Raw genomic sequence first — 20,738 nt, forward strand, 5'->3', positions numbered from 1 at the left:
ATTGTCATGAATGATTGTTTTAGTGGATTGTTGAATGTGGTTTGTTAATACTTGCTGAGGATTTTGGCATCTATGTTCACCACAGATACTGGTGTGCTCTGGTTCCAAATTACTCTATACAAAGGTTATACTGATAGATTCTTCCTAAAGATAAAAACAGAAGATTTTCAAGTTTGCCCTGCCCGTTGCTGAGTTTGAAGTTGACTGGGATAATGCAATTGGCAGTAAGGTATAAGGAAATACTCTTGTATTTGTCAGGAATCCTGTGACTAACCTATTGGTCCAGCTTCTTCTCCTTTGCCCATTTTCATTATAAAGGCTACGTGCTTACTCTGCCTCTCTTAAACAATACTAGACAACAGGATATAAGCACATACATGGTGGAAGCTTCTGGAAAAGCTTTTACTCTCCTGAAAGGACAGGTACACCAGGCACTGCCCTCTTCCCCCAGCTTCCAATGTAAATATATACTCTGGATCTGTGGCAGCCACACTGCAATCATAAGGAAAAGGCCAAGAAATCACTTGTTCTAATACCAGCAACAGATGAAAAGTATGGTTTTAAAACTGCATCAAGACTGTCTTTTTAAGCAACTGGTCAGGAGGAAAATCTTTGCTAAAGCTTAGTATCAATTTAAATATATTTAGAAACTACATTAGAAAATATATTTAAATATATTTAAAAATTTTTTATTAAACAATTTCTACATTTTGGTGTTATACTGCAAATAAAGTTTTCTGATATAGCTAATTAAAATTAACAGATCAATATGTATGCCTGTCTAAATGGTGGTACTAAGTTCAAAACCAATTGCTCCTCACACCTAGCTTGCCTAGTCCTATCAGTAGGGGTACAAAGACACATAAACCAACAGATAAATTATATATTACATGTTTATTAAGGGTACCACTTTTATGTAAAATTTACATTTTATGAAAAAATCAAAAATATTTACAAAATTGTGTAAGATTTGCACTGTTCTAATTACAACTCAAAGTAGTAAATAACATTTCTTAAAAACTCGCATTTGTTAGAGTTCTGTGTTTACAAATTCTTGGTTAAAGAGGCAGCTACAAAGTTTATCACTATACATAAGCAAGAACCAGCTTGCTAAATACATTTCCCATTGAAAATCTACTGGTCTTTTTTACACCATTAGTGGATTTAAATGAAAAACAAAAATCAATATAAACTCATATGGCTTCAAAATTGTAACCTGTGCCTAATACAAATGTAGGTATCAACACTTGGTATGAAGACTGTGGTAATTAAGAAAGTGCAGAAGTTTAACCATTTCACTAATTTGTACATTGTCAGGTAATACTTGATTTAAAAACAAACATGGTGGGTGTAATGGTGTCTGAAGTCCAATAATAAAGTATTAACTGCCCATTGGAAGAGCCCGATTACAAAGCAGTTACATTTAAGATTTCAGTAAGGGACTGTAATTGGCATTTAAAAGAACACAATATAAGAGTTAGCAATTCTCATTTCACTCACTGTGTAGTAAAGATGAACATTTCAGAAAATTGTCTTAATGTGCTGATTTAGTCAAATCTAAATTTAGAATTGGGCTAACACTGAATATATTTAAATAGCACATATTGTGTTACATGTATTGCTAGTAAGTAGATTTTCTGCTGTATTTAGTAGAGCAAGACATTACATAAGTGTCTAGTAGTAGGGGTTTTATGTTCTGTAAAGCTTAACAGAATAATTAGTGGTTTTATATAAATTATATATAACACAATTTATCACTTCTACGTAAAATGCAGGACACTGGCATTTATCCTTATAAATAAAACTTTCATTTGTAAATCATGAAACTGTCCAAAATATTTTAAGTCCTTCCATTAATCAGGATTTGCTATAAAGTTAGGTTTTTTACTATTTAATATTAGTAGTTCAAGAAATGCTTAACCCAATCCATCACTTCAAATAATCTCCCCATTTCTAGCAGGTGGCAGTTATATAATAAAAACATATAAATGGGTAATTTTCCCAACTGTTGAAATGAAAACAACGGCAGTACTTCTCCAATGCCAAAACTAATGTTTCTTAAATGTGTTCCTCACAAAATAAGAAATTCATGCTCACAACACGTTCAGTAATGTGTATAAATTTCCAATGATAAAAAGAATGAAGGGAAGTGCCAAGCTGAGAAATAAAACAGCAGTTACCAATTAACCATTAATCAGTTTTTCAATGTTTCCTTTATGATTTACATACTCAGGTGGAATAACTGAAGGTAACGTTTTCCCCCTGTAAACATATGCCCTTGGGTATATTTCTCTTTCGAGTGGCTATAGTGTATCACTGAAAAAGTGAGCCACAGTGTTAAAGTACAAATTATCCTTTAGTTACTCTGAATTTCCTTCCCAAGGCCAAAGGTATTTACACAAATGGCAATTATGTTGTAAAAATGCTTGAACACCCTAAGAGAGGAGAGAAGATCCAGACTGCCAGGGGAAAAAAGTGAGGCATGTTAATGAACACAAACTGGATAGGCACATTTCTGGCGTTTGTTATTGTTTTAAAAGGCACACATTATGTAATCCATATAAAAATAAATTAAATCTACAGCATTAATTCTTAAAAACAATCACAAATTCTATAAAGTTAACTGCAGAAGTAAATTTCTCTGCTGTCTTTTGCAAGCTTATTTTAAAAAACATTGCACTTGAGAATTAAAAAAATCATACAAAACACCATTTACACTTTATTAATGTTTATATGAGAATCAAATTATACATTTTTTGCATACACCTTGGACTCTGGTCTGATTACTTTATGGCACATAACTCAATTTGATTGAGCATTCTAAATTAACATTATCCAAAACTTACAAGTCACGTTCTGTGTCTCCATTCAATATCAAACTCAGGAAATTTCAAAGCTATCTCTGACTCTAAAAATTTATGGAAAGCTGAATTATTTTGTGCTTGCTCTCCTGAAATTTTAGGCCTAATAATACACTACTACTGAACATAGACACTGAAGATAATGTAAAATTTCAGCCTAGGAAAACTTCGTTTTACTGAGAATCTCAACAAATGTGCTTCTGGAATATGGCAGTTGATGATTAACAGTGTTGAAAATCATTTCAGTGCTATTGCTTTTGATGACCCACTTCAAAAGTGCAACTTAATGTTTGTAATCAGTTCTCAAATATGTGTACGTTCAAAGACCTAATTCAAGCTAACATAGTGTTGGAAAGAATAGACAACACAGGATGGCAAGCCTGTACTTCTCTCGAGCCAACCAGTGTCCCAGGTCCATCAACAATCTGCCAGGTATCGTCCTGAAAAACACCAAGCAGACCCCTGAAATTACACCTTCACATGAACTCAAAGGAGGACATTTTCACTGCAGGTACAGATACATAAACTCAGTTCCCACCTGCTGTTGACAATACATTAGAAACAGATCACAGGTGTCCGTCCGGCTGTCCGGACCATGATTACTCTCTCCCAGGTGTGTCTCTACCTAGCACTTTGTACAAAGGTCAAAGAACAAAGTTTCCATGACTTTAGATTATAAACTGCTTGACAGTTTATTAAACAGTTGCTTAGAAACTTACTGTTTGAATATAAATGTTTCCCGGGTACATTAAAAACTTAAACTCTCCCAACTTACCAGTGGCAAACCGCTTCTTTATTAATGAAAGCCTATAGCCAGTGCCTACAAGTTCAATATCTACTCCTGAGAGGGTATTTCCCTCGCTGAGGAATTGCACTGCAAGTGTGGTGGGTTTACTAGGTCCTTCTGAAAGATCAAATTTTGCTCTGAGGGACCCAGAACCTACAAGGCAAAGAATAAAATAACTTAAATAGGGCAACATAAAATTGACAGAGAAAAAACAAATGAAGATGATGAACTATGTCCTATGCCAAATTCATAAAATGTATACAGTAAACGAACCATTGTCCTGTTTCCAAAGCAGACTTTATTCTATGAGTCTGAATTAATTTAATCCCTACTTCTCTCTAACATAATAGTAAGCACCCTAGTAGATTCCTACTGAGATTCAATGTGCTACAGACACATGCTGAAGTCAGTCAAAAGAGAAAAAGGAAGTTCATGAGGGCAGTTCAGAGGGAAACCCTAGAAGGAGTATGTAAAGGAATAAAGTCAAAAGGAAATGACAGCCAACTACCATAATATGGGGGTGGGAGAGGTAAAGAAGGAAAGACAGATAAGATTGGGAAAGCTGTACCAACGTCATTATTTTTTACTCTGCTTCTTAAAATTTAACTGGTCTATTGTGCCAAATACAGCTGACCTTTAAACATGGGTTTGAACTATGTGGGTCCACTTAAAGATGGATTTTTCCCCCATCAGTACAGTACTGTAAATGGATTTTCTCTTCCAATTTTCTTAACATTCTCTTTGATTTAGCTTACTTTGTTTTGACAATACGGTATATAATACACAGAACAGTATACACTCAACTGTTGTCAGTAGAGCTTCTAGTCAACAGTAGACTATTACTAATAGTTTCAGGGGGAGTCAAAGTTAAACATGGATTTTTGACTATACAGTGCCGCCAGGAAGGGTGGGGTATAGAGGGTTAGGCACTCCTCACCCCTGTATTGGTCAACGGTCAACTAGGTAGTTCTGAGATGTTTTCTTTTCAATATAACCATTTATTCAACATACCTCAGTCTAATCATATGCCGCAAATTGTAAACCAAATAATTATGAGGACTGTGATAGATGCTGTAAAAGAGCTCTCAAGAGCTATGGGCACAGAAGCACATAAAATGATGGTGAAGATGACAATGTGAATTGCAGGCAGAGGTAACTACAGGTACAGAGATGGGAGACCTGAGAGAGCACAGTGCCTTTAAGGGACCTGCATACATCACAGAAGAGCTGGAGAACAGGATGCAAGAGTGGCAGAAGGTGATAGAAGGAACAAGCTTGAAGTATCTTTATAATTCACCATAAGAAATAATCCTAGGGAGCCACTAAAGACAAGACAAAAACATTTCAGATTAGTATCTCACAAGGGGAGAGAAGTACAAGATACAAGGTAGGAAAACTACCTAAAAGCCAGGAAGACAGAGTAGGACTCTGTGACAGTTGATTAAACAGGGGATCTCAACTTGGCTAAGGGAAAGGAAAAAAGTAAATGCATCTGAAACATATTTCAGAGCTGGGAGTCAAAAAAGGGGGAAAGGAGGGGGAATTTAGTAGTGTGCTCAGGTTTCTGGTCAAGGAAAATAGATGGAATTGCTAGGTAGCAGGAGCGGCATTCTAGGATTCCCTGCACAGAAGCTGAACACCATGGAAATCTGAAGGAAGATACCATAACCCCAATCCAGCCTAATTCTGCCTAATTCTTAAATGCTGTCCAAACCCTCCTTAAACTTTTACAATTCTCTTGAGAGGCAATTCAATTCTGTGAAAGTTCTACTATAGGCCAAGAGCAGCCACCTTGGCAGTCCTTAAACTTGAGAATTATTTCCTGTCCCTCTTCTGGGCATAGAGCCAGAATAGAAACATATTCCTATTTTACAGTATTCTAATTTGGATATTTCTTTTTAAAGGCTGACTAACCAAATCAGAACCACATTTAGAAGATTTTTCTGTTTCTTTACATTCACTGATACCTGAAGAGCAGAGGCAAACTATTAAAATACCAGGTTAGAAAATCTGTATCTTATTTTTGAAGGAACAATTTCCCTTGTTAGTACTTAAAATAGTATAGTTTCATTAAATAGGGGAAAAATATATGTCCTCTTTTCCCTGCTAATTGGTCGTAAGCCCTCAATTTAAATAGGATTTCTGGTTTACTTCTAGTTTTAACTAGGAATTTCAAATTTGTCTCCCCAGAAGCCATACTGTTTGTGTAAAAGTCAGCACCACTGGCATCTGAAAATAGGCAAACTTCAAGTACCAAACAGCAACAAAGTAACTGTAGATCATCTTGGTTATTTCTGCAAACACATATTCCTCTAGTTGAGGTCTGATTCAGCATGGTATGTATAAATAAGTAGCCACTATAACTATATGGCTACATAAAAACTATAGTTTATGCTTAAAATGTTCAAAGAAAAAACCGTAAGCAAAACTGGAAAAGCTTTTAAAAAAAAAAACCTACTTAATAGGAAAAGTTATTGAAGGTTAATTAGGCATTCAAAGGAGGGCAGGAGAATTTTCCTAACTTTAAGACAAAATCAGAATAATTAAAGACTTGACGGTCCTGGAAATTATATTCTAAATTGACTTAGGGGAGACACTAGGGTGACCAGCTAGCAGAGATTTTTCCTTTGCATTCTGAACACAAACAGATGGAGACTTGGTAGGTGTAAGCAATTAACTTGTTTCTCCTTAATAAGCAGAGAAGTAAAAGCTGTTGATGGTTGGTTTGACTAAGGTGATATGACGAGGAAACATTGTCTTAAGAAGGTAAGAAGGCAAACAAAAGGGATTTTTAAAGTCTGGAACCTTTTGCATGATTTCTGGGAAGCCAGAAGGACCCCAATAATAGAATGACCTCAAGGGTGTTAAAAGAATTTCAGTTAGTTAACAGGTTACCCAGCAGAATAGATTAGGAATAGAATAGGTTCTATTAATAGAATAGACAGGTTCTGCTTGAAAATACCTAATGAAGTAAATTGAAAGTTATCCTGTGAGCACATGCACTCAGACAGTTTTTATAAAGGTTATGGCAAAACAAATGCTTTTCTTACAGAGATAAGCATATTCTATCTTGGTGGGGGGGTGGGGTGGGGTGGATGTGTTCCGAATTTCAACTAGTCCACTCTTATTTAAGGCATTAACTTCCACCTAGTGGTCAATTCTAGAACTGAAGGCAAGAAAATCCAAGAGAAAACTTTCCATGAAACACCTAAAAAATCCATTTTCAGGGGCACTACATTATAAACAAAAAAAGCATACACACACTTACCTCCATTTTCTGATTTCTCTGAAATACCAGACAGTTTCCAAAAGGCTTTCATTTGTTCTGCATTCCTATAAGAACAAGTATCTTCAGATTAGGTGTCCAGCACAGTGCCTTACAAATGGATGGGCAGTCAATAAATAAATGTATTTTAAATATTTCACCAGGGGCACCTGGGTGGCTCAGTGGGTTAAAGCCTCTGCCTTCGGCTCAGGTCATGATCTCATGGTCCTGGGATCCAGCTCCACATTGGGCTCTCTGCTCAGCAGGCAGCCTGCTTCCCCCCAACCCTCTCACCTGCCTCTCTGCCTACTTGTGATTTCTGTCAAATAAATAAAATCTTTTTATAAATAAATAAATAAATAAATAAATAAATAAATATTTCACCAGAACAACTAGAGGGCTAAATTTACTTTTAGTATTACCTGGTGAAGATGTGTTTATGATATAATGCTACATCTTAATGGAAATTTACTAAATTACATAATTATTCTGGTCAGAGAAAGTAAAACTGGATGTATAAGTGGTTCGGTACCTTCATTACTAAAGAAGAAGAAAATTTTATTAAACAGTGAAGCAAACAGAGTGTTAGAACCTCTACTCATATTAGACAAGGGAACAAGAGGGTGCCTGGATGGCTCAGTTGAACAACTGCCTTTGGCTCGGGTCATGATCCTGGAGTCCTGGAATCGAGTCCCACATCGGGCTCTCGGCTCCTGGGGAAGTCTGCTTCTCCCTCCGACCTTCTCCCCTCTCATGCTCTCTCTCACTGTCTCTCTCTCAAATAAATAAATAAAATCTTTTAAAAAGGGGGGGCGGATAAGAGGAAGTTAAGAGATGAGAGTTACTAAACTAGTAAGACAGGTGTTCTTACAGATATGCTAGATGCTATATTTAACCCTGCAAAATAATTATCCGAGGTTAAGCAATTTGCCTAAGGGTAAAGTTGTACTGAATCATTCAAGTCCGGGTGGGACAGCAAACGCACCTTTGGATTGAGGTTACAGTGATTTGACTAATAGGATGAACAGCATCTTTCATACACACCATGGTTTCCATGGTAAAATGCACTAAAACTTTTCAAACTTCCAAGACAACTTTGAGAACTTAGGTTCTAGAAGCTAGGACTTGCAGCAGAAATTTATCAGGAATTCAGAAATCTAGAATTTACCATATCGCAGGGGGAAGGGACTGCATGTTTGTGACTCCTCCATCCACAGGTACCACCACCTGTATGTTGGAAAGCACACTTGGTGCCACCATAGCTTCTGGGTTGTACTTATAATCCACCCTAAGATCTGTGGTTCCAGCACTGCATTTCCAGTACGTTGCAAGATTTAGAGGAGTAGACTGAATACCATTTGATGATACCTTTGAAGAGAAAAAATAACAAAGCTTTTTGCCCAAAAAGTATACAAGCCATGCTAATGACATGTATATATGAACACGAGAGGTCTTGGAATCAAAAATAATGATGAAAATATTGCTAGGCAGAATAAAGCAGGCTCATCTCCAGGATTAAGAGCCACTATCCAAGTATGGATCTAGGACTATCTACATCAAAATATCCATTATGCTTGTGCTAAATACACATTCCTGGGGAAGGGGTAGGGACTCCCTTTTTTCCCCCCTCATTTCTTTCATGAGTATAGTTTTCTGAGTACAGAACCTTTGTCTCTGGTTAGGCTAAGCTTTCTAGGTATCTTAAGGTTTCGGGTGCAACTGTAAATGGGATCGACTCCTTAATTTCTCTTTCTTCTGTCTTGTTGTTGGTGTATAGAAATGCAACTGATTTCTGTGCATCAATTTTATATCCTGACACTTTACTGAACTCCTGTATGAGTTCTAGCAGTTTTGGAGTGGAGTCTTCTGGGTTTTCCACATAAAGTATCCTATCATCTATGCATGTAACCATTGAGTATCTCTCTATATCTAACAGAATTTTAAGATTCCTTATAAAATAAAAGAATTTAAATTAAGATAAATCATGCAATGCTCCAAGTCGAGAATCAGAATACTTCCAACTCCAAGTGTTTAATTTTAATCACATGTCCCACAGTAAATGGTGCAGTTCTTTTCCATTCTTTAGCTCCTTGCTCAAAATAACTCCTTTTTAATGAGACCTACCCTGATCACCCTGTCTAAATGTACACTATTACATTTTCATTCTTCCTTATTCTGCACACTTTGCCTTTTCTCGGTAACATATATTATTATCTACTTATTACATATACTATCTTCCTTGCTATTCCTGGTAAACAGGCACTGAATAACAGTTACAGAATTAATAATAATGAATACTTGGGATAAACTTTAAGCCCACTTAAGTGGCAGCACTTTTTAAAGTTATGTATTTCTTAGAAACACAAGCCATTTTAATATAACTATTCTATTAAAAATTCAGATAGTATGAGGGCAAGGGGTGGCGCCTGGGTGGCTCAGTTGGTCAGGCGTCTGTCTGTCTTTGATTCAGGTCGTGATCTCAGGGTCCTAGAATCAAGTGCTGCGTAGGGCTCCCTGCTCAACGGGAGGCCTGCTTCTCCCTTTCCACCCCTTCCCCCGCCCTGCTTATGCTCATTCTAATAAATACAATCTTTAAAAAAATTCAGATAGTATAGAAGTATGTGAAATAGAAAACTTATCCCTTAACATTCTTAGTCCCCATTGTTAACACCGTGGTGCATATCCTTAAACACACTTGGTAGGCATGAATACATGAATCTCATTCTTTTTAAAGGCTGTAGTAACTCAACTAATCAATCTCTTCTGTAGATGTGTACGTAACTAGCTTCCATAAAATGCAATGAATATCTTTTGTAACTTCGCTTTTTGCCCATCTGTGAAGAATGGATTTCTTGAGGTGGAATTGCTGAATTAAAGGTTCAACTACCTATTCGGGGCACCTGAGTGGCACAGCTGTTTACATATCAGACTCTTAGTTTCAGCTCAGGTTGTGATCTCAGGAACTTTAGATGGAGTCCCATGTTGGGCTCTGCACTCAGGATGGAGTCTGCTTGAGATTTCTCTTTCTCTTTCTCTCCCTCTGCCCCGCCTCTCTCTAAATAATTCTTTAAAAATTCAACTATTCAGCAATATAATCCGTTAATCAGTTTGATCAAATTATACACCTTCTAACAAGTGGTCCCACCTCTTTTAATAGAGCATCTTGCCCATTTTTGTCAATTAACAGGCTAAAAACCGGTATCTCACTGTTGTCTTAATATTCATTGCTCTGGGGGCGCCTGGGTGGCTCCGTTGGTTAAGTGGCTGCCTTTGGCTCATGTTCCCAGAGTCTTGGGATCGAGCCCCACATCTGGCTCTTGGCTCAGTGTGGAGCCTGCTTCTCCCTCTCCCTCTGCCTGCTGCTCCACCTGATTGTTCACTCGCTCTCTCAAATAAATAAAATCTTTAAAAAAATATTTAAAAAATATTAATTGCTCTGATTACTACTGACATGGAGCATCTTCTTTAAGATACCTATCTATTGAGTTAATCACCTTTACTTACTAATTTATAGTTTACAGTAAGCCTTTGGTCTTCTTATAAGTACTTTTCCGCCAGATTAAATACAGATTCTGACTATGCAGCCATCAAAAGAAATGAAATCTTGCCACTTGCGACGACGTGGATGGAACTAGAGGGTATTATGCTGAGCGAAATAAGTCAATCAGAGAAAGAAAATTATCATATGATCTCCCTGATATGAGGAAGTTGAGATGCAACGTGGGCGGTTTGGGGGGTAGGAAAAGAATAAATGAAACAAGATGGGATCTGGAGGGAGACAAACCATAACAGACTCTTTATCTCACAAAACAAACTGAGGGTTGCCGGGGGGAGGGGGTTAGGGAGAGGGTGGTTGGGTTATGGACATTGGGGAAGGTATGTGCTATGGTGAGTGCTGTAAAGTGTGTAAACATGGCGATTCACAGACCTGTACCCCTGAGGCTAATAATACATTATATGTTAATAAAAAATTTTTTTTAAAAATATAAAAATAAATACGGATTCTGTTTAAGAACTTGTTTTAACAAAAGGAGTTTATATACACTAATTTATTTGTTGTCAAAGATCTCACTCTCATTCCACGGTCTCTGGGTTTTGTATTACTCTTAGGTCTTAACATTTCAAGATCAAAATATGTAAAATATATGGAATTATATACACACACCTGCATATACACCCACAGATTTATATTCACCCATGATTTATTTTAGTAACTTTATGGCTTCATCTGTTATTATTATTGATACATGCAGACTTTATTTTGTTTAAAGGTATGGAGTTAGGGATTCAGTGAATTTCTTCCCAAATCTCCAGCCAGATGCCCCAGTACCATTTACTGAAAAAAAAAAAAATCATCATTTCCACATTGCCTTGAAATGCTAATTTGTCAAATAAATAGTTTCCCATTTATTCTTGGATTCATTTCTGGACATACTGTTCCTTTGATCTGGCCCTCTATTCTGCCAGTTCCAAACTACTGTAAATACTGACACCTTAAAAAAGTTTACCCATTAAAACTCAAACTTATTACTCCACATTACCATTTAAGACATTTTACTGATTGTTCCAGGCTTTATTCTTCCAGAGGACCTGAAAATGACTATCAGGTTTCCAAACACCCAATACATACACACTTCTACTGGGTTTCTAGCAGGATTACATTAAATTTTTAAGTTATCTTAGAAACATCTAAGCTGTTTCCGACTTGACTCTTCATCTAAATAAAGTATTGCTTTATAATTATATTCAACTCAGTAGAGATTATGTTAGTTTTTTTCCTAATTAGTTTTTATTGTCATGTTCACTGTGGCTACAGGAAAGGATAGTGTAACAGATTTTTAAAAGAATTTTTATTGTGATATATTGACATGAATTTCAGGTGGACAACATAAAGATTCAGTATCTGTATACACTGCAAAATAATCACAATTATTTTTTCTCATGAGGAGGATTAAGATCTACCCTCTTAGTAACTTTGAAATATGCAACACAGTTTAACTAACTTTAGGCAGGACACTGTATCTTTCATCCCCATGACTTATTTGTAACCGCAGGTTTGTACTTTTGAATCACTGTATCTTTAGGCAGGACACTGTATCTTTCATACCCATGACTTATTTGTAACCGCAGGTTTGTACTTTTGAATCACTTTACCCATTCTGCCTACCCTCTGAAACCCTCTACTTGGCAACCAACAATCTGTTCGTCGATCTCTGAGCTTGGCATTTTGTTTTTTAAGTTCCATATGTAAGTGGGATTATATGGTATTTGTCTTTGTTGGTCTGACTTAATTCACTTAGCATAATGCACTCAAGGTCCATCCATGATGTTATAAATGGCAAGATTTCATTCTTTATTATGGCCAAGTAATATTCCATCACATATATACTACATCTTATTTATGTTTTCAGCTTTTGAGGGACACTTGGGTTGTTTCCAAGTCTAGGCTATTGTTAATAATGTCTACATTATAGGCATTAATTTGTACAGCAGTAGTGAGCTATCAGGAAAAATATAATGCTACAGTAAACATCGAAGTGAAAATAAATTTTTGATTAGTGTTTTTGTTTTCTTCAGACAGCTAGCTAGAAGTTCAATTGCTTAATCACATGGTAGTTCTTTTTGAATTTCTTTCCTTTTTTGAGGAACCTCCCCCATACTGTTTTCCATAGTGGCTGCACTAATTTACAACTCCACCAACAGTACACAAAGATTCCTTTTTCTCCATATCCTCTCCACAACTTAGAAATTCTTGTCTTTTTAATAACAGCTATTCTAACACATGGGAAGTTATTATTTTATTGTGGTTTTGAGTTGCATTTCCCTGACTAGTGATGCTGAGCATCTTTTCATGTACCTACTGACTATCTGTAGGTTTTCTTTGGAAAAAATGTCTATTCATACCCTCTACCCATTTTATACTCAGATTGTTGGCTACTGAGTTGTATGAATTCTTTTGGATAGTAACCCTGCAAAGACTTTCTCCCATTAAATAAGCTGCCTTTTCTTTTTCTGGTCATTTCCTTTGCTGTGCAGAAGCTTTCTAATTTGAGGTAGTCCCACTTGTTTATTTTTGTTCTTGTTGCCTTTGCTTTTGGTGTCTGATCCAAAAAATCATTGCCAAGACCACTGTCAGGGAACTTAGCCACTTTTTTTATTCTTCTAGGAGTTTTATGGTTGCAGGTCTTACATTCAAGTACGTGGCCATTCTGAGTTATTTTTGAGTAAGGTGTAAAACGGGGCCCAGCTTTGTTCTTTACCCTGTAAAGAATTTTCCCAACATATTTATTGCTATCCTTTCCCCATATTCTTAGCTCCTTTGCTGCAAATTAACTGAGTATGTATGCGCTGACCTATTTCTGGACTCTAATTGGTTCCATTGATCTATGTGTCTGTTTTTATGGCCATGCCATACAGTCTGGACTACCAGAACTTTGTAATACCATTTGAAATCATGGAGTGTGATACCTTCGGCTTTTTCTTTCTTAAGATTTCTTTAGCTGTTTGGAGTTTTTGTGGTTCTACACAAATTTTTGTACTCTTCCAGTTCTGTGAAAAATGGCACTGGAACTTCAGGGACTGCACTGAAATTCTATATAACTTTGGGTATTATGGATATTTTAACAATATTAATTCTTCCAAACCATGAGCATGGAATAGCTTTCCATTTGTGTCACCTTCAATTTCTTTAATCATTGTCTGACAGTTTTCAGGGTTAAGGTCTTTCACCTCCTTGGTTAAATTTATTACTAGGCATTTTATTCTTTTGAAGCAACTGTAAATGGGATTGCTTTCATAGTTTTGTTGTCCTGATAGTTCACTACTGCTGCACAAAAATAGAAAAGATTTCTGTATATGGATTTTGTAGGCTGCAACTCTACTTGTTTATTAGTTCTCACAGTTTCTTTGGTGAAGGTTTTCTACATATTGCATTATCTGTAGTGACAATTTTACTACTTTTCCAATTTGGAAGCATTTTTACTTCTTTATCTTGCCTAATTGCTCTGGCTGGGACTTAAAATACTATATTGACTTAAACTGTTGAGAGCAGGCATCCTTCTCTTCCTGATCTTAGCTGACAGCTTTTCCCCACTGCATATGTTAACTGTGGGTTTGTCACATATGGACTTTATTCTGTTGAGATACCTTTCCTCTATATTCAGTTTGTTGGGAGTTTTTATCATAAGTGGATGTTGTATTTCGTCAAAATGGCTTTCTTGCATCTATTGAGATGATGATATTCTTATATTTCATTATGTTGGTTGATTTGTCAAAGTTGAATCATCACTTTGGTTATCTCCAGAATAAATCCCACTTGCGCGTGGTGTATGATCCTTTTAAGGTACTGCTGAATTTGGTTTGCTGACAGTTAGTTGTTGATTTCTGCATCTAGGTTCAGCAGCAATATTGGCCTATAGTTTCCTTTTCTTGTGGTATCCTTGTCTGGCTTTGGTATCAGTGTTGGCCTCATAAAATGGAACTGCTGCTTTTTTTTCGGGGTGGGGGGCGACAGTTTGATAAGGAGCACTATTCTTCTTTGAATGTTTGACAGAATTCACCAGTGAGGCAGTGAAGTCCTTGACTTTTGTTGCTGGCAGCTTTTTGATTACTGATAGTCTTTTTACTGTAACTGGTCTATTGAGATTTTTCTGCTTCATCAGGATTCAGTCTTACAAGGCTGTATGTTTCTAAAAATTTATCTATTGCTTCTATCTGTTGTGCAATATTTTGGCACAAAATTGTTCACAATGGTCTCTCATGAATCTTTGTATTTCTGTGGTATCAGTTGTAAGGTCTCCTCTTTTATTTCTGATCTTATTTGAGCCATCTCTCCTCTTTTCTTGGTGAGTCTAACTACAAGTTTGTCAAGTTTATCTTTTAAAAGAACGAGATTAGGGGCGCCTGGGTGGCTCAGTGGGTTAAGCCTCTGCCTTCAGCTCAGGTCATGATCTCAGGGTCCTGGGATTGAGTCCCGCATCGGGCTCTCTGCTCAGCAGGGAGCCTGCTCCCCCCGCCCCATCCCCCCACCTCCACTCTCTCTCTCTGCCTGCCTCTCTGCCTACTTGTGATCTCTGTCAGATAAATAAATAAAATCTTTTAAAAAAAAGAACAAGCTAGTTCTTCTATTGTCTTTTTCATCTGTATTTCAGTTCTGCTCTTTGTTGCTTCAGTCACTCCACTAACTTTGGGCTTCGTTTTCTAGTTCTCTGATGTGTGAAGTTAGTGTATTTGAGACTTTTGTTTCCCTGGTAAGCATTTATTGATATGAACTTCCTTCTCAGAACTACTTTGGCTGCATTCAGTAAATTTCTGTGTTGTATTTCCATTTCTGTTTGTCTTGAGAGAATTTTTAATTTCTCTTTTGATTTATTCATTGCCCCAATGGTTGTTCTGTAGCATATTATTTTTCCTTAATTTTTGGAAAGATTTTATTATGTATTTGCGAAAGAGAGCACACATGAGCAGGGGGAGAAGCAGAGGGAGAGGGATAAGCAGGCTCCCCACTGAACAGGGAGCCTGATGCAGAGCTCAATTCAAGGACCCTGGGAACATGACCTGAACCAAAGGTAGATGCTTAACCAACAGAGCCACCCAGGTGCCCCTACAGCATACTGTTTAAACTCCACATATTTGTGAATTTTCCAGTTTTCTTCCTGTAACTGATTTCTAGTTACATATCATATTGTGGTCAGAAAAGATGCTTGAAAAGATTTCAATCTTTTTAAATTTATTAAGACTCGTTTTGCGGCCTAACCTACAATCTGTCCTGGAGAATGTTTCCTGTGCACTTGAGAAAAATGTGTATTCTGGCTTTTGGATGGAAAGTTCTGCATACAGCTTTTAAGTTCATCCCCTCTAACATATCATTTAAGAACAAGGTTTCCTTATTGATATCTTGTTTAGATGTTGTAAGCAGGGTATTAAATTCCCTTATTATACTGCTATCAATTTCTCCCTTTAGGTCTCCTAATATATGCTTATATATTCAGGTGCTTCAATGTTGGGTGCATAAAATTTGCAAATACTACGTCATATTGGTGGACTGACACCTTTATCACGATGTAATGTCCTTCTTTGTCTCTTAATTCCTCTTATTTTAGATCCATTTTGTCTATTAATCTACCCCACCTTTCTTTTGGTTTCTATTTGCAAGGAACATCTCTTTCAACCCTTTAACTTTGGCCTTATAAATGAAGTGAGTCTCTTAAAGGCAGCATACAGATGGTTCTATTATTTTTTTTAATTCATTCAGCTATTCTGTCTTCTGATTGGAGAATTTAAGATTATTTACAGATTACTGATAGGTGTGTACTTATTGGCATGTTGTCAACTGTTTTCTGGCTGCTTCTGTAGTTTGTTTCTTCTTTTGTGCTCTTCCTCTGTGGTTTGAGGACTTTATTTACTAGCATGCTTAAATTCCTTTCTCATATTTTGTGTATCTACTATAGGTTTTTGCTTTGTAGTTACCATGGGGCTTACATGTAACAACCTATATTTATAAATACTTGGAGAACCACTGAAGTTTGAAGATAATCTACAGCACTACCTTATTTTTAGTTCCCCCCCACCGACATTTGATGTTTCTGATGTTTCATTTTATCTTTACCTAGTGATTCCTCAACTAATTATTGTATAGTTATTTTTACTACTTTTGGCTTTTAAACTTCATGCTACCTTTATAAGTAATTAATCCACTACATCTTACCACATATGCTTACCTTTAACCAGTGAGATTTATACTTCCATTTGTTTTCTTATTAATTAGTCCCCTTTCTTTTCAGCTTAAAAAAAGTCCTTTTAGGGGCACCTGGGTGGCTTAGAGGGTTAATCCTCTGCCTTCAGCTCAGGTCATGGTCTCAGGGTCCTGGAATAGAGCCCCACATCGGGCTCTCTGCTCAGCGGGGAGCCTGGTTCACACCACTCCCTGCCCCCGCCCGCCTGCCCCTCTGCCTACTTGTGATCTCTCTGTGTCAAAAAAATAAAATCTTTAAAAAAAAAAAGTCCTTTTAACATTTCTTGTCAGGCTGGTTTAGTTGTAATGAACTTTTTCACCTTATGCTTATCCAGAAAACTCTCTCCTTCAACTGTAAATGATAACTTTGCAGGGTAGAGTATTCTTGGTTGGAAGCTGTTTTCTTTCAGTACTCTGGATGTATCCTGCTGTCTCTTTTCTGGCCTGCAATGTTTGTGCTGAAAAATCTGACAGTCTTATGGGGGGGTGGTTTCCTCCTACATGTAACATGTACTTTTAAGACCTCTTTAACTTGATATTTTAATTAAAAAATATCTTGGTGTAAGTCTCTTCAGGATCACCTAATTTGGGAACTTCTGGTCTTCCAGGATCTGGATATCTGTTTCCTTCCCCAGATTTGGAAAATTTTCTTATATTACTTCTTCAAATAAGTTCTCTGTGCTTTTCTCTACCCTCTCCTCCTTCTGAAACGCCTATAATGCAAATGATAGTCTGCTTGATGTTGCCCTTTTAAGACCCTTGAACTATCCTTCCTTTTTTCATTCTTTTTGCTGTTCTGACTGGGTGAGTTCCACTGTCCTAAGGTTCACTGATCCCTTCTTCTGCTTCATCTAGTCTGTTGCTGAATGCTTCCAGTTTCTCAGTCACACTGAGAAACTGTCACACTGTCTTCTTCAGCACAGTGACATACATTTGACATTTGATATTTTCTGGTATTTTTTCTATTTCTTTGTTAAAGTTCTGTGCCCATCTACTCTTATCCCAAGTTCAGTGAGCACCTTTATGACCATTTCTTTGAACTCTCTATCAAGCAAATTATCTCCATTTCATTAAGGCTTTTTTCTGAGGTTTTATCTTGTTCTTTGATTAGGAACATTATTCTTGTTTCTTGATTTTGCTCAAGTCTGTTTCTACGTATTAGATGAAACAGCCACCACTCCTACGCTTGAAGAAGTAGCTTCATGTAGATGAACTGTCACATTAAACCTTGCCCTAGCTGCTACCTGTCTCTTGACACTTGGTGATTATCCAAGCAGCCTATTCTTTTTCAATAGCTCCCAACAGTGCCAAGACCTGTCACTATTCCAAAAGAGGTAATCTCAGTACTTACACTGAGACTGACTGGAAGGAACCCAAACTGTCAGGCAGCAGCTTTTAAAGAAAGCAAATATACATAGACTTGTAAGACCACAAGCATAAGACCTGCTAGCCACCAGACCAGGCAATCTATAGGTGTCTGCTAGGCAACAGCTGAAAAAAAACCAGGGCTCCAGACAAATGTATAAGCTCCTTTGTAGAAGGTATCAGCAAGCTGTAGCATGGCAGAGGGAGAGTGTAAAAATGAAACTGTTCAGCCTATGCTCCCTGGATGGTAAAGACGGTACCAACTTAAAAAAAAAAAAAAAAAAAAAAGCCTGGAATAAAATAATGTGTATATATATGGCACCTGCCAGCTTTCGTAAATTAGCACTAATTTGCTAATCCTCTATCCCTGGAGAGTATCCTTATACAGGCCCCTGCCTCACTGGCTCACATTTTGTAATTAGCAAATGAATCTCTTTCACATATAGTCTGAGTACCTTTTGAATGGCTGCTGCTGCCCTGGTCCCTAAGGTGAGTGAATCTCTGTAAGAGCCCTCTATAAGGGTTTGCAGATTCACTATAGTCCTGTGTGTCACCGGCATGAGCTCTGTTGCTTTCCAAAGCAAGATATTTTGGGGGCTCTTTTCTCAGGCACAGGTCTTAGAAGTTGGGATGCCCGATTTGGGACAGGAACCTTTCACTCAGGAAGAAGCTCGAGGTTTATGAGTTCCCTTCTGATTGTGGATTGCAGTGCTGGAGGTGGGGTTTGTAGGGAGACTGGGTATCAGCCTCTCCTGCATGCTTCCATGTGACCCTTTTCTTGTTTGCTAATGTGAGGAACTGTTCAGGTAGTTTGTAGGTCTTTTTTAGAGGAAATTGTTCGAGATACAGCTGTAGATTTGGTGTGTCCTTAGAAGGAGAATTCAGAATCCTCCTAGGTTGTCATCTTATATGAACCCTCCAACTCTGATTACTCTTTTTGTTATTGTCATTATCTTCTCTGGATTAGGATTCCTAACTGGTTATTTAGAAAGCTACTACTTTTTGCATTAAACTTACCACTTTACTAAAAGCTCTTATAGCAAATAGTTTTTGAGTTGATTCCCTTGGGTTTTTCAGGACTGTAATATCACTTGTAAGTAGTATCTGGGTTCTTCCAGTGTTTATTACTGCTTACTTTATTCTCTTGTCTACCTGTCCTAACACATCCAGAAAAATCTTATACTGTTAATGAGCATAATAGGTGTCTGCCATTCCAGACTTTATAACTGCTTTATGTGTTTCATTAAGGCTGATGTTGCTGGTCTTTTCAGATTAAGGACAAATTCACCTATTTATATTTACTCAGTATTTTAAGCAGGCATAAATGGTGAATTTGATCATCTATTTACTTTGGCTTAACAGAGTTTATTTTGAAGTATCTTTAGGGATGCCTGGGTGGCTCCACTGGTTTGGTTAAGGGTCTGCCTTCGGCTCAGGTCAGGATGAAGTCCCACATCAGGGCTCCTTGCTCAGTGGGGAGGCTACTTCTCCCTCTGCCTGCCACTCCCCCTGCTTGTGCAGCTCATGTACTCCCTCTCTCTCTCTGACAAATAAAATCTTTGGGGCACCTGGGTGGCTCAGTGGGTTAAAGCCTCTGCCTTCAGCTTGGGTCATGATCCCAGAGTCCTGGGATCGAGCCCCGCATCGGGCTCTCTGCTCAGCAGGGGACCTGCTTCCCTCCCCCCCTCCCACCTGCCTCTGCCTGCTTATGATCTCCGTCTGTCAAATAAATTTTAAAAATCTTAAAAAAAAAGATGCTAGCTAAAAAAAAAAAAAGGAAATGTTCTTGAATTTCTGGAATAAACCTCATTTGGCCATGACCTATTACTCATTTAATCTGTGAGATTCTATTATTTTAATTTAGGACTTTTATAAGGATAAGACACTCACCTGATACTTTAATACATCTACATTATAATAAGAAGCAGCTGGATTTTGCTCTGATAGCTTCTTGAGGTAGACAGTAACAGCTTGCATGTTCATCCAAAAATCTTTTGTGTTAGAATCACACTGTGATGGATCACTGTATGCATAAGAAATATTTTTGTTATTTTATCTGACTTGGCTTTATCCTTTGCTTCTGTATTGTCATTTGGTGACCCAGGGAAGACTAGTAGGAATAACCCAAAAGGTGGGATGAGGGAAAACTAAAGTTAGGGGGGATAAAGAATAGAACACAGCAGAAACTTGCCTGAACACTGAGATAATGGACAGGAGAGAAGGATTTAACAACTACCACCACCACCACTACCACCCAAAACACACAAGCAACAGCAGGCTGTGTTGTCACCCAACTCAATTATTATTGCTTCAATAAAGAAGGAAAAGTTTTACAGAAATTTCACCCTCAAAACAAAAGTACACAAACCTGAACACAAGTTGTGCATTTGGAAGAATTTGCTCTAGCCTGCTGATATTTTTCACCCTGAAGCACAGCACAGCTGGAGATGGATTGCTAGTGAAGACTTTAATAATTCCACTTGGGAATGATATTGTCATGTCACCAGTGATCTTCACAATACACCTGAAATTAGGGAGTTGGAAAATTTTAAGTGGTGTATATAAGGTGTTTTAATATCCATTTAAAACATGCTTGGTTTAAGAAGGACACATAAAAATCTGTCATAATTATGGATGAATTATTTTTTCAATTTAATTAAAAAATGATTTTGTGTGAAATGGCATACGCACATATCATCATCTTTGCTTAGACTTAAACTCCAAACA

At 37.3% G+C, this 20,738-nt stretch overlaps 1 protein-coding gene across 1 annotated transcript in view; it reads right to left on the minus strand.

Moving 5' to 3' along the window:
* Positions 1-876: 876 nt before the first annotated feature.
* FCHO2 (FCH and mu domain containing endocytic adaptor 2) overlaps positions 877-20,738 on the minus strand; it is a 123,256-nt gene continuing 103,394 nt past the window's right edge. The window contains exons 21-26 of the mRNA XM_080804198.1: positions 20,380-20,535; positions 19,902-20,034; positions 8,082-8,281; positions 6,917-6,981; positions 3,637-3,801; positions 877-3,301 (exon numbers count right to left, since the gene is read on the minus strand). Of these exons, the coding sequence (XP_080660324.1) occupies positions 3,279-3,301; positions 3,637-3,801; positions 6,917-6,981; positions 8,082-8,281; positions 19,902-20,034; positions 20,380-20,535 (742 nt within the window). The 3' untranslated portion in view covers positions 877-3,278. The remainder of the gene's footprint in view (positions 3,302-3,636; positions 3,802-6,916; positions 6,982-8,081; positions 8,282-19,901; positions 20,035-20,379; positions 20,536-20,738) is intronic.

Source organism: Martes martes (genome assembly GCF_963455335.1).
Source record: "Martes martes genome assembly, chromosome: 5".
NCBI lineage: Eukaryota > Metazoa > Chordata > Mammalia > Carnivora > Mustelidae > Martes > Martes martes.